Here is a 14,759-nt window from a genome sequence, read left to right on the forward strand (position 1 = left end):
CTGAAAAGACTGGAGATGGGATATAGAACCCTCCAGCTGGATGCTATAAGGCCAAATCCAGGCCTAGTAGCTGTTCGGCAGTCTGTGAAATGAGTTGGTGGGTTCTTAGGCCAGCTTCTAGTCCAAACCTCCATCCTCCTCCCACGGGCACTAATTGCCCTATGTGCTGGCAGTCTCCTCAGAGAGGCTGTGGGCTGAATAGACCATAGAGATTGAATTATCCTTTTCCCCTCTGGAGATGCTCCCTGCAGCTCCCCATGCTGCACCAGGTCTGTAGATAGAGAACCTCGGGCTGTCTAGCTGCTGCTCTTCACAGGTGCTAAATTGACAAAAATTAAGGTAAATACATTAACCTCTACTTGACTTCAGTGAAGGTCTGAAATCCGGAGGAGAAGGGTAGCAATTAATCAAGTTTATTGGCTAAATTTATCTTTGATGTTTGTGTTCAAGGTCTGTTGGCCCAACTTACCTTTATAATGGGCCCAATCAGAAACACTCCAGTCACGCCAAACTTGGAAAGGTATATACTTGGCTCTGGCTTTCACATCCCGAAAGTCAGGTCTGTTCAGCTCCAGTACTGTGTATGTTTGCTTCAAATGGTACCCGAGGTTCAGTGTTAAATGATTTAAGTGGGAAATGTTTCTGAGCTGCCCACACACCAGAATTTCCAGGGCCTGCTCAGTCATGTGCACCTAGCCTTTTGTTGCATTACTGCAGAGCCTGAGTGATGTAACACCTGGGTGTGGCTGGTAATTTTGCAGCCTCCTAAAGCAAAACTCCATAGTTCAGCTGCAGCAAATTTATAGTTTAGAGGACAAGCTGTAACAGGATCTGGGAGCTTTGGAAACTTGGCCTCATTTTTATGCACCTGCTATTGCTCCAGGTATTGATAAGTTGACTGAAGACTGAGTCTGAACTGCAGGGAATTTTTCACTGATCAGATAGATTTGCACAACCCATTTACACAAGAGGAGTTTGGGCTTTGGAATGGCTACCTCCCTTATCTACAAGCAGTTTTTGTTTAGCACCTTTAATAACAAACCTCCCAAGGTGCATACAAGGAGCAAGGGCTAGGGCAATTTAAATGCCTATAGCTTGAGCCCAGTGCTGGTATTGTAAACTGAAGCGTAGAGGCTCTCAATGTATAGCTTGTAAAGACACTGGTTACACTAAACTCTTCTGCACTAGGAGGGGCAAAGGTCACTGGATCTCAAGGAAAGATCCAAAAAGTGAATGCAGAAAAACCTGCCCACAGTAATTCACTGCCTTCAGGTTTAAGGGCCAGGCTTCTAATACCTGCCCTCTTTCTTGTGGGCATAGGTTTGTGTCTGCAATGAAGTGCAATTGTAGCTTTGTCCCTGCCAATCATTATGGTGCACACCCTCCCACTGAGATATCTAAAGCAGCCTATTTTGCACACAAAGCAAGAGACTGAGATTTCTTAATGATACGACTTGTGCCTGTAATTTAGGCCCAAAATTAAATTGCATCCACAACAAGGAGGCCACTGTAAAAATGCAGTACTAAAATTGCTAGTGGAAATGTGGTAAAACAGAATCTTTGGCAGGATTTCCTGGGAAGTTAAAGAACTCCACCCCCATGGTTGGCTTAGTGCCAGGGTTCAGTAGGGCAATGTCCAGTGAATTATTCGCTCTCACTGGAGGTAGTCCTTCCAGGTCAGGGTGGAGGCACATTTGAGAGAGAGAGAGAGAGAGAGAGAGAGAGAGAGAGAGAGAGAGAGGTCAGGGGAGGCTCCCTATGTGTGTGGGTATGTTTAGGGACTAGGAGCAGTAATCTGGAGATTTTTACCAGCATGCAATTCACGTGGAAAAAAAATGTTCTTCAAAGTTTGTAAACTCTGTGTAGGGCGTCCTGCCCCAATGATTGCTGGGCAGGGCACGGGAGCGAGACTGAAACGTTCCCTCTTCTGCCATCCGAAAGTGTTGAATTTGTATGACTTGGATACTAAAGCACCAGCTTGCTGCGTGTTTTATGGCTTGCCTGTGATATTATCTTTTTTCATTATTAAGCAATATTCTTTGAATTCATTGTGTAGGAAAAAGTGAGCCTGCCATCTGCGTAAACAGCATGCGGCTTTCGGCTTTTGTTGTGTTTTCCATTTTTTAGGGTTGCCTCTCAACTTGCCTCCAGTAACTAACCCAAGAGAGAGACTATAATGAACTGGACAATGTGAAGCATTTCGTTGGCAGTGGCCTATCTGTCCATCATTCAGAGTTATGCTCTGAATTTACAGGGGCACAGATGACTCCTGCAGGCTCACAATGGTGACCTCTGCACATGTGATATGGGAGCTCAGATTGCCTGTACAATGAGCTTCCCTCCCCTCAGGCTCGACTGTTATGCTTCTAAAGGCAGTAGAATAAATTCTCTCAAATTCAGCCCTTTAACCAGCTCCAAAGAGCAGCTTTGCCCTCTCCAAACTACCTTTATAAAAAGGAAAACTCCTCTGTTTAGAGCAGGTCCAAAGAGGCTGTGGCTGTGTCAGCTTCCCTTACTTTCTCCTGCTATTGTCCTTTAACCTTGAACTGCTCTGGTTGGGAGCAGGGGAGGATAGTTCTGTCACCGCAACTTGTTCAGTCCTTGGCACCACTACTGAGACTGATACCAAGGGAACCAATTTATGATGCAGGCACCTGTTAGCTGAACTGGCTGTACCTTACCATATTAATGTCACAAAGGCAGCTAAGCAGCCTTACGGTATCGTGGTAATATCTGATCACTACCAAGATAGGCTTTGTTTGAGCTGGTAAGTTAGAGGGGGAAGAGCTCCAGTGTTCTGTTCCAAATCCCCTGATCTATTCAGTTCCCCTTCCCTATTTTAACTGTTACCTGGACACAAGCATGGAATGGACAGGACTAGAGGAGACTGAATCTGGCACTACTTGCAGTTTGTTCCTGCAGTAGCAAACCAGGACACGGTGCGGCACAGATCTTGCTGGCATGGGGTTCTAAAATAGAACATGCTGTAGCCCCTCTTTTTAAGGTGAACTCCAGCAAAGCATTAGATCACTTTCAGCAGGCTTACAGATGTGACCTACTTGTTTGTTTTGTTTTTTTTTTAAATCTCCCCTGTGGCCAGTCTTGAACCTGTCCCTTTTGTCCACATAACCCTTGTGTGCAAGTTTTCTAGTCGGAATCCTTGACTCCCCTCTGTCGTCTTAACTAAAGCTGTGTGAAGCATCATTTTTTTCAGTTTGCTGGCTGCACTGGAAAAAAAATAATTAGATTGACACACAATTAAAACATTTTGGCTTTTCTCAGAACGTCAGAACAAAGTGATTTTCCACTTTTTATTTTCAGGCATTTTTAATAACCTCTCTTGTTTGGTATGAAAAGCAAAGAACACTGAGTTTTGTGACTGGCATGTTCAAGTGAAGGTGTTGCCTGTCTGTTCTTCTGCAATATAGCTCCTTCCCAGGGACATAGGAGACTCAGCTTCAAATTCCCACTCTGCCTCCTTAGGAGCAGGGACTCAAACTACCTATTGCAAGTGAGTGTCCTACTCACTGGGCTGTAGTGTCGTCTAGGGTGGGGTTCTTAATCACTGCTGTGGAAACTGTTCTGCTCCATAGAAATAGTTAATTGGGGGAGAGAGACTGTAACCTGGTGGCAAGGCACTTGTGTGGATGGGGACACACTGGTTCCTGTCCCTGTTACAATTAATATTTTACACAACACCAAACCACTTCAACAGGAAAGACTGAGACCTGCCCCTGAGGATTGTGTGGCCTTTGGTTAGAGCACTCCCCCAGGCTGTGGAAAACCCAAATAAAACTCCTTGCTCCAGCTCGTACTGAGGGGGACTTAAACTCAGGTCTCCCATCTCTGCTCCAGCCACTGGAATAGAAGGGGGGCACCCTCACCACCTCGCCTCAGGTTTGTGAATGGCATGCAACGCCCCTTCTGAATCTAGCCCTTCTCCCACATTTTTGAATGAAAATATCTGGTGAATTTGTGTAGAATTCATGAGTAGTTTTGGTTGACAACTGTATTTTTCATTTGTGGTGGTATAAGCCATGTTGGGCCCATGATATTCAAGAGACGGGGTGGGTAAGGTCATATTTTATTGAACCAACTTCTGTTGGTGAAAGAGACAAGCTTTTGAGCTACAGAGCTGCAATAAAGCTTGTCTCTTTCACCAACAGAAGCTATGACCTCACCCAGCTTGTCTAGTTGCCAAAAAATGCAATTACGCAACTTGTCAAAAAAAAACTTCCCCTAGTTCTAGTTTTAACTGCTGGTTATCATTTCTCTAAAAGTCCACATGCCAATGTAAAGTGGCAGTTCCACATTACTGATGGCGTCGCCTGAGGACAGAGCCTTGACTGAAACTAGCACAGGGAGCAAATAATTTGGAGAAGACTTTATTTGGGGTTTAAATGCTATGGTAGTGGACACTTGATAATCAGAAATGGTGAATCTTTGCTCTGTAAGTCAGTCTGATTTAATGTATGGGGGACCCTGCATTGGGCCAGGCTGGTATAGCAGGGCTAGATTTTCTTGCGTCCTACTTAACGGTTAATATAGGTAAAATGCTAAAGATTTCTAATTTGTTTAAGACCCTGGCCAAAGCTAAACATACCAAAGGGGAGTACTGCTTCCTCCTGCCTCTCTCCTCCCTTCAACTTTCCAGGGAAATTCTGGCTGCATTTTGGTTGTCTCAGGCCTCGACCAATCTCTAAACTTTACCTCCTCCTCCCCTCTGCTGCCCCCCAATCCAAGGTTCATGTGTGACTTTCAGTTCTATAAAGCAGTGACTCTTAATCTTTCCAGACTACTATACCCCTTTCAGCTGTCTTTTGTCTTGCATATCCTCAAGGTTCACCTCGCTTAAAAACAACTTGCTTACAAAATCAGACATAGAAATACGAAAGTATCACAGCTACATTGTTCCTGAAAAATTGCTGACTTTCTCATTTTTACTATATAATTATAAAATTGAAATATGAATACTGTACTGACATTTCAGTGTAAAGTAAGTATATAGAGCCATATAAATAACTAATTGTATGACATTTTAGTTTGTAGCAACTTTGCTAGTGCTTTTTATGTAGCCTGTTGAAAAAATGAGGCAAGTATCTAGATGAATTGATGTGCTCCTTGGAAGATCTCTGCATACCCCAGGGGTATGGGTACCCCTGGTTGAGAGCCAGTGCTATAAAGTGAAACTCACCCCTGTGGAGAGGACACACCAGGCTGCTGTTCAGCCCTTAGGATATAGTGTGGTGTGATCTTTGCACTGGGATGAACTTCACCCCCCTCAGATTGTTTTACAGTTAATTATTGCTCAACTTCTATGGTGTCTCATGTGATCAAAACCCAGCCCAGTGGCAGCGTGTGGTAGGATCAACTATGGGAATGACAGGTTTCAGAGTAGCAGCCATGTTAGTGTGTATTTGCAAAAAAAAAAAAAAAAAAAATACTTGTGGCACCTTAGAGACTAACAAATTTATTTTGAGTGAGTTGTAGTTCACGAAAGCTTATGCTCAAATAAATTTGTTAGGCTCTAAGGTGCCACAAGTCCTCCTTTTCTATTGGACTGAGTCAGGTTGAGTTATGTAAGCATCTTTTACCACGCTCACTGTGGCCCTGAGTGCTAGGCAGCCGACAGTCTTGCTAGCCTCTTGGTAGCGCATGTCAGTGCATTCTCTGCATTTATTCATTTGTATGAATAACTTTTAGTGAGTTAGAGCTAGTTAAATATACATGGGACTCAAAGTAACATTTATTTTTAACTTGTTTTAAAAGCATTTAATTTTAAAAGTTTGACAATCTTGTTCTGGACAGCAGATTAGTGTCTGTCTATAAGAATGTTGATGTGATGTTTGGAATGTAACTTGCCATAACAATAGCAGTGTAGATTTTGAACCAGCTGTCTTCAATATAAGGACTTGTGTGTGCTACCTATTGTAGTACTGGCAACTAGCTTTTCAAGTGTGTCCTGTCTATGTGGATACTAGTCAGAGGGCCAAGGTGTAAAAAGGGACTGTCACATCTCACCTACTGATCAGTCCTGTTCCAAGCCATCCAGGGAAGGTAGTCCTGAATGGTTACATCTCGCTGGGGTACCACACATGTCACTTACAGCAGTTTTTATTTAACAAACTGTGATCCTTTGTCTTTGGAACTAAGTGGTAAGGAAGTAAGAATCTAGAGTTTAACATCAGCCTGGGAGTTAGTCCAGCCAAGACAGCAGTGGGATCTTGAGTTACCTTGACCAAGTAATCTAGCTATTTAGCTTTAGTTTCACCTTTGGGGATCCTTGATTGAAAGGCATCATGTAACTGCAATGTATTAGAAATGTAGCAACTTGGAAGCATCTGTTAGATGCAATGATGTATCTATGTGCTCTGAAATTGGTTTATACAGGAGAGGAGAGTGAAGACAGACAGTTTGTAGATTAGAGCTGAGTGATGAACTGTCAGTTTTCTAACTCCAGGAACTGGAATTTATAGTGCTCAATGTACTTACAACAACACTACCATAGTAGGAAATATTTCCCTAAGCAGAGCGACTGCTAACAATTTGTTTCAAAGTCTCCCTATGTATTAAATGTACAAGAGTTTTTTGCAGAATTTTGTAACAAGTATTATTGGAATAGTGTGATCTCAGGGCTGTAAAGCTTTAAACACTGCACTGTTTGAACTGAAAAATCCCAAATAATAAAAATCACATTTGTTTAGCCTTGCTGGTGATGAGCTGGAGTGTCAAGCAGTGGAGATTAGGGGGCATTACATTTAAAAGGTTACTGAAGCTCATTTTGGAAACGGCCTTAGAGAAGGAAACACACTCCCTTTACCCTTTGGTCTTTCTAACGTTGCCTGGTTTGTTGGCTTGGCAGCAGGCCATTAGAGGACGTTTGGGAGAGCTAGATTCTTTAATAGCCTTGAATCCTAGTTTTGTGGAGGCCAAGATTAGTTGAGATAATGGCTGGTGTGAGCACACAAATTGAAGCTAGGAATCCAGCTGCCTGAGGCAAGAGTTTCATAGGTCATAGAGTCAGCTGGTGGCTAGAGGGCAAGTACAATTGATCACAAGAAACCCTTTTGGCCTTAATCTGTGGATCATGGGGAATATTGGTGGCCAAGGATAATCCTTACTTGCAAGATAGAAAAGGACCAACAAATAAAAAATTCATTGGGAAAAACATTTATTTTGAAGTTTCTCAGAGGGTTTTTACAAACAATAGAGAGCATTTAAAAAAATTAAGTGATCAAACTACTCGACAGTGTCCTTTAACTACATACTAGCCCCTGCACAGAGGGAAAAGAAAAAAAAATCACACCAGCGAGGAGGTCAATACTGCAGGAAGAGCAGCTGGCATCTGCATAGTTCTAGTAGGAAAGATTGCAATGCCGTTGCTGCGAGTAATTCCTGGCATTAATATAAGACAGTGCTGAAGTATGTACACTTATACCTGCAGAAAACAAAGTGCATAAAATAACACGCCAAGTAGGTATTGTAGAATAAATTTATTTACCTGAACAATGAAATTGGGTGTGATGCTTATTCTTGTCAGCATTGAAATAGACAATTGATCTTATTAACAACTTCTAAAGGTCACATGCAGTTGTTATAACTGACACTTTGTTTTTTAGAGAAATGCATCACACAAACACTTGTATTGCACCAACATCTGTCTACTGCTTTTAGATTTAATTAAATAAGTTACATTAGTGCAAGAGGTATCTTTGCACACAAAAAATAAAAAATCTGAAGTTATGAACTGGAGGCTTACAGTTTAAACATTCAACATCTGTATTTTTTTTACTGAATTTATAAATAGTATAGCATATTGTACATAGCTGTTCATAAAGTAGTATGTTTAGATGATACAATACAGAAAGACTTGGCTACTTACAACTGAACGCATGCATTAGTTTATTATACATTTTATACAGAGAAATATGGAAACTTGGCTGACAAGTCCTTTATTTTGGCCTAAATGTTTAAGAATAAACAGTCTTCTCCATGCAGCAAAGAAACCAAACTTCTCTGGAGAGTTTTTTCCTGATTTGTTAAGCTATATTGCACATTTGTACATTTGTATAACTGAAGCCCTAATGGTACCACACATTTCCTCCACAGAGCACACAATGAGTTTTGTTTTAGGGAAAGCAGGTTTTTGTTGTTTTTTACATGATACATGCAGAGGTTTTGCAAGATGTGTTGGTAAGACACATGCATGCAACAAAACAACCTTACATTTCTGCAAAATTGTTTAGGAAGTGATTACTCCAGCATTGCTGAAAAGGAAAGAAAAAGGCATCAGTTAGTGAAAGGATGAATAATGCTATATCATTATAAAAGCAAGACTTGTAAGATCAATAGTGAGAGAAGAGAGAATGGTAAGTTGGATAACTGATGTTTTAATTGAAAGGACACTGTCAGGTTTAACAAAACCTAAGCTTAAACACCTTGACTGAAATCCTGGCCTTATTGAAATCCATGACAAAGCTCCCATGGACTTCAAGAGGGCCAGCATTTGTCACCAAAAGATTGAAGATGAAAATAAATTAGGTTTTAATTATTTCATGTAGTTTTTTATTTCTCTGTCTAACCAATGGAAATAGACAAGACTCAAATAAATGTTAGTCTCTAAGGTGCCACAAGTACTCCTTTTCTTTTTGTGAATACAGACTAACACGCCTGCTACTCTGAAACTTTTCACTTTCAGGGTCTTATGCACTGACTTAAGGTTTTAATATCTGAACTCACCCCTGCATGAATTTTAAAGTTGCTTTTTTTGTTTTTAAAGTTTGTCATGGAAATGTCTCTAGCAACTTTTTTAAATACTTAAAAAAAAAAATAAAGCAAGCTTTGGCTCAAAGTTGACCAAAGTGTCCCTTTAATTATCCAGGTTATGCAACTAATTCTGGAAGAAGTCATTAAACTATATAGACAAGAGGGTTTGTAATAAAATGACTACTTTACCCTGTATTTAAGGATAAAGAACAATATACTTTAATTCCCTACAGAGTTCTTATGACTGCACTTAACCCCTGTACGTTATAGGCTATGTTGCTAAGATTTTTTAGAGTATGCTTAATATTAATGCAATTAAAGCTGTGATTAGCAGAGATTAGGGAAACAATGGTTAGAAGTGCAAAAGGTAAATGAGACTAGTGCAAGAGAAACACAATTTTGTATTAGATTTACCTCTTTCCCCCTCCTATCTCAGGAAATTCCACCATCCTTCCTCTTTGAGCTGTTTGCCATTATATACCACTTAGCAGCTGTGTTCTTGGAAGAAGCTAGAGGACTGCTGTACTGCATTTTATCACCACAGATTAAAACCTCAATTTTCTTACATTTACATTTTTATGAAACAGCCTTCCCACAAACATTAGCCACAAAGCAATTTTTGTAAATGGAATTGTTTTATACAGTATCTTTCATATTTGGTCTCCTGAAGTGTTATCTAAAGTAATCAGATATCCTTCATCTTGCATTTGTGTAGGTAAAATAGAGCACCCATTTAAATATGGCCAGGAATTGCTCTTTGGATAGCCTATATTATTGAAAGGAAATAGTGACAAGAGTTCACACTATCAAGACATCAGAGTAGCCCTAAACTAGATGTATCTGAACAAGTCACTTCCCCAGCATCTTCCCTCGAGCTAGAAGCAGCATTAGGTAAGATTTTAGCATCCCACAGAGGGTGCTTTTGTCCCAACCAAAGGGGTTGCTTTCAGATTTTGAACTTTTTTCCAGCATAAGCCTTAGAAAGGCACATCTTTCATCCGTCTTTCACCTGCCCTGCTACAAACCTACGTTCCCCTATGCTCCTCATGCATTAGGGATCAAAAAGATTAAGATTACCCAAGGAGAGCATTAAGGAACCCAGGGTGCAGTAGCTGACAGTGGAGAAAGCTCAGAAGTGTGAAAAGGAAAATGGAAACAATCAAAAGGCACAGAAATGTTGAAAGAAACACTGGTGCAGAGTCTGGAAAGGGGAAGTGCAAGTTACTTTGCAGCTAATTAGTAACAAGCTTCAACAAGATATTTGTATATGGGATTATGAAATAGGTTAAATGGATCCCTTGTGAGTGAACACTTCATAGACCTGTACCTCTCTCCCCACTACAAAACCTACCAAGTTCGGCTAGAAAGAATGTGGAAATTTCTCTTCCAGAAAAATAAACATGCAGTTGAACTGCTCCCCCAAGATAACCCAAGTAGCTGGGACTCAAAAGGAATTTTTAATATGAAAGTTTAAATTTTGGCAAGAAATTCTACTTTCTGAGATCTAATGCAACTTAGTTTTGCCCAAGCTATTCCGTTGTGGTTGTCAGAACCCTTTCCACTTCTCATCCTGCAGGTCTAGCATGATTCTTTTAGCTAGAGACAAGATCCAAGCATATCAATGCTGCTTTTTAGTAGGGCTGTCAATTGATCGTGATTAACTAAAAAAAAAATTAATTTAATAAACTTCAATTGGTATTCTTTTTGTATGTTTTTTTTACATTTTCAAATATTGATTTTAATTACAACACAATACAAAGTGTACAGTGCTCACTTTATTTTTATTAAATATTTGCACTGTAAAAATGAAAAAATAGTATTTCAATTCACCTCATGCAAGTACTGTAGTGCAATCTCTATCATGAAAGTGCAATTTACAAATGTAGATTGTTACATAACTGCACTCCAAAACAAAATGTAAAACTTTAGCACCTACAAGCCCACTCAGTCCTACTTCTTGTTCAGCCAATTGCTAAGACAAACAAGTTTTACATTTACAGGAGATAATGCTGCCTGCTTCTTAGTTACGTCACCTGAAAGTGAGAACAGGTGTTTGCATGGCACTTTTGTAGCTGGCACTGCAAGGTATTTGTGCCAGATATGCTAAACATTCATATGCCCCTTCATGTTTTGGCCACCATTCCGGAGGACATGCTTCAATGCTGATGACGCTCATTAAAAAAAGTGTGTGTTAATTTTGTGACTGAACTCCTCGGGGGAGAATTGTATGTCTCCTGCTGTTTTACCTGCTTTCTGCCATATATTTCATGTTATAACACTCTTGGATGATGACCTAGTACCTGTTCGTTTTTAAGAACACCTTCACTGCAGATTTGACAAAATGCAAAGAAGGTACCAAGTCAGATTTCTAAAAATAGCTACAGCACTTGACCCAAGGTTTAAGAATCTGAAGTGCCTTCCAAAATCTGAGGGGGACAAGGTGTGGAGCATGCTCTCAGAAGTCTTAAAAGAGCAAACACTCCAATGTGGAAACCATAGGACCAAACCACCAAAAAAAAGAAAATCAACCTTCTGCTGGTGGCATCTGACTCATGATGAAAATGAATATGCATTGGTCTGCACTGCTTTGGATAGTCATCGAGCAGAACCTGTCATCAGCATGGATGCATGTCCCCTGATGGTGGTTGGAGCATGAAGGGACAAATGAATCTTTAGTGCATCTGGCATGTAAATATCTTGCAACACCAGCTACAATAGGACCATGCAAACACCTGTCGTCGCTTTCAGGTGACCTGAACAAAAAGGTCGCTGTATTATCTCCTTGCAAATGTCAAACTTGTTTGAGCGATTGCCTGAAGAAGTAGGATGGAGTTGACTTGTAGGTGCTAAAGTTTTACATTTTATTTTTGAATGCAGTTATTTTTTGTACATAATTCTACCTTTGTAAGTTGCACTTTCATGATAAAGAGATTGCACTACAGTATTTGTATGAGGTGAATTGAAAAATGTAATACAAATGAGCACCATCCACTTTGTGTTGTGTGGTAATTGAAATCAATACATTTGAAAATGTAGGAAACACGCAAATATTTAAATGGTATTGTTTAACAGTGCAATGAATTGTGCTTAATTTTTTTAATTGCTTGACAGCCCTACTTTTTAAGTTAGCTAGAGAGGAACACTAGTCATGCAAGTCCCTCCTTTCTTCCTCAATGATTCCTTGTGCAACACTTGCAAAGGGAAATTGGGCTGCTAGCAGGCCAGGATAGTTCACTATGGTATCTTAGTCTCCCTTTCTAATTCAGCATTCAAGCAGCTTTGAGCCATCCTGTTATTGCAGGCTGCTCAAAAGTTATTTTAAAAGATTAACTTGTGCATTGTCAAGTGTGGATTAAGGAAGCATCTTAAAAATTTAAAGTCAGAGGCTGTAGAGCACATACAGTAGCTCCAAGTTGGGCATCTGCTTGAGCTGGCTCATTCAGGAGGATGAAGGCAAACATTCATCCAGCAGAAGGAAGAATCAGTCTGATGGACATTGAAGCTTGGCAGGTCTAGGCCTCAAGCAGCTTAAATCCATCTCTGATGACAACTCTTGAAAGGATAGAGGGTAAGATTCCTTAGGCTTTAATAATAGCAGCTGCCTTTGAAATAGCAGAGATGGGGGAGAATCTGCACTTGCCTCAAGTACAATTTTGCACAATTAATGCTTACTACTCATTGAATTGTGCTTGCATGCTCCAACTTTAGATGTCCCTAACAGTTATACTGCTAGAGCTTAGAGCCTCAGGTTTAAAGAAAGTTCAAGTCAACCCAGGTTTTTCCCCTCTGTTCACCCTGCCCCACCCCACAATCCAGATTTCCTGCCTTCACCCTTAAGTGCCTAGTTTTATATGCTCTCTGTGCAGCAGCAGGGTTGCACACTGGTTCTAAAATCATGCAAGTTGGTCCTTGGAGATGCATGAAACTCCCTTAAGATGGTGGGTGGTCTGCTTCAGAGACAGAAGCTTCCAAAAAACTAAACCACCAAAAACCCCAAACCAACCTTTCAAAGTCCTTGTTTTGAACTGGACAATCTTTGCAGCCCTTAAAGTGTTCACTGTTGGTACACTATTTAAATTCACAATGTTTAAAGGAAAAAGGCAAGTTTTGCTATTAATATCTAAATATTAAAGATTCTGGCACTACAGAAAACCTTAAATGTTACCCCCCCCACCAAAACATACACAAAAAACCTCAAATGGATTTAGTTTTAAGTGATCAGAACAATGTCATGGCCTATTAATTTCTGTAAAAGCAAGTCATGTGCTCAGAGGATGGTTTAGTGAAATAGATGGAAAAGTCCCAAAAGCAAGCAAGTTTTATCAATAGTATTTCTGAAGTTACACATGTAACCACAACCCACTGCCTTGTATATGCCCCTTGTTCCAGGATTTGTGGATCTGAGATTCCAAAGGTTTTACACCTATAGCTCTCCCTGAAGCTCTAGGTGCAGATAACATTTCTGGAAACAGGCCCTGTCTTTATAACCAAATATCTTTATAACATCAAGTTCAACTTTAGCAAATGGGGTTAATTAATTGTAGTTTTAATTATAAGAAGGCAGTCCATATTAGTGGTTTTAGTGACAGTGTGCGTCTTAAAGGCACAATCCAGAGAATATCATCTCCTATATTAGGGAAGTTGATGTGGAAATTGTTCCCTGTCTTCCAAGAAGCAGCTACTCCCTTCTGAATCATGAGTGCTGGTAAGGCATTCTAGGTTTACAACTACATCCAGGAAGCAGTGCAAGTCACTAGTTCTTGGGAAGGATGTGCATCCCGCTGCAAGGAGAGATCCTTCCATCAGCCACACACTAAGGGCATTCAGCATAAAACTAAAAAGTACATTAGTTAAGTGTTCAGGGACCTGTTCTCTCCTACCAGATGACACTGATCTGATGTAACACCCCACAGTGAGCCACTGACACTAAACAGAAGAGGCTTTGCTGGCACACTGAAGCTGTGTCTACAGGGCATACCAGAGGACACTAGAAGGGTGTAAACTGTAGAGTGCTCTATAGTGCTGCAGTCTAACTGCACTGTGTACGCTCTGCTGACATCTTAAAAAGGTTCCTAGCGCATATTAACTAGTACGATTTCAAACAGGACTACATCATTGCTAAGGCCCTACCAAGTTCATGGTCCATTTTGGTCAATTTCATGATCATAGGATTTTAAAAAATAAATTTCTTTTCAGCTATTTAAATCGGAAATTTCATGATGGTGTAGAGATCCTGACCCAAAAAGGAGCTGGGGGGGCCCACAAGGTTATTGTAGGGGGAATTGTACTCCTACCCACACTACTGCTGGCAGCGGTGCAGTCTTCAGAGCTGGGCGGCCAGAGTGGTGGCTACTGACTGGGAGCCCAGCTCTCAGGGCAGAGTCGTTGCCAGTAGCCACGCAGAAGTAAGGATGGCTTGGTACAGTATTGCCACCTTTGAGGGCCCAGCTCTGCAGGGAGCAGTAAAGGTGGAAATACCAGGTCATCCTTACTTCTGTGCAGCTGCTGACAATGGCTCTGCCTTCAGAGCTGGGCACCTGGCCAACAGCCACCGCTCTCTGGTTGCCCAGCTCTGAAGGCAGCAGTGCAGAAGTAAGGGTGGCAATACCATGACTGTCCTAAAATAACCTTGCAACCCCCCTGCAACTCCTTTTTTGCGTCAGGACCCCCAATTTGAGAGAGACCTCCCCTGTGAAATCTGTACAGCATAGGGTAAAAGCACACTAAAGATCAGATTTCATGGTCCGTGACATGTTTTTCAAGGCTGGAGTTTGGTAGGGCCCTAATCATTGCACACTAGGAAACTTTGAGGATGTCAGCAAGGTCTATGCTGGCAGTTAAGTGTGTAACAGTACAGAGTGCTCTGCAATTTATATCCTCTGATGCATGTTGCCACACTGTAGACAAGCCCTTGGTCTGCATATAGGAGGGACAACAAATAGGTGGGACTCGTGCTGTGATTTCAGAGTGGTTTTGTTTTATATTTATTGCAT

At 41.0% G+C, this 14,759-nt stretch overlaps 1 protein-coding gene across 1 annotated transcript in view; it reads right to left on the minus strand.

The window, feature by feature from the left end:
• Positions 1-7,154: 7,154 nt before the first annotated feature.
• The window catches only part of ATP2A2 (ATPase sarcoplasmic/endoplasmic reticulum Ca2+ transporting 2), an 80,628-nt gene continuing 73,023 nt past the window's right edge, over positions 7,155-14,759 (minus strand). The window contains exon 21 of the mRNA XM_043498386.1: positions 7,155-8,267. Within this exon, the coding sequence (XP_043354321.1) occupies positions 8,254-8,267 (14 nt within the window). The 3' untranslated portion in view covers positions 7,155-8,253. The remainder of the gene's footprint in view (positions 8,268-14,759) is intronic.

The sequence above is a fragment of the Dermochelys coriacea genome, chromosome 15 (genome assembly GCF_009764565.3).
Source record: "Dermochelys coriacea isolate rDerCor1 chromosome 15, rDerCor1.pri.v4, whole genome shotgun sequence".
Classification (NCBI taxonomy): Eukaryota; Metazoa; Chordata; order Testudines; family Dermochelyidae; genus Dermochelys; species Dermochelys coriacea.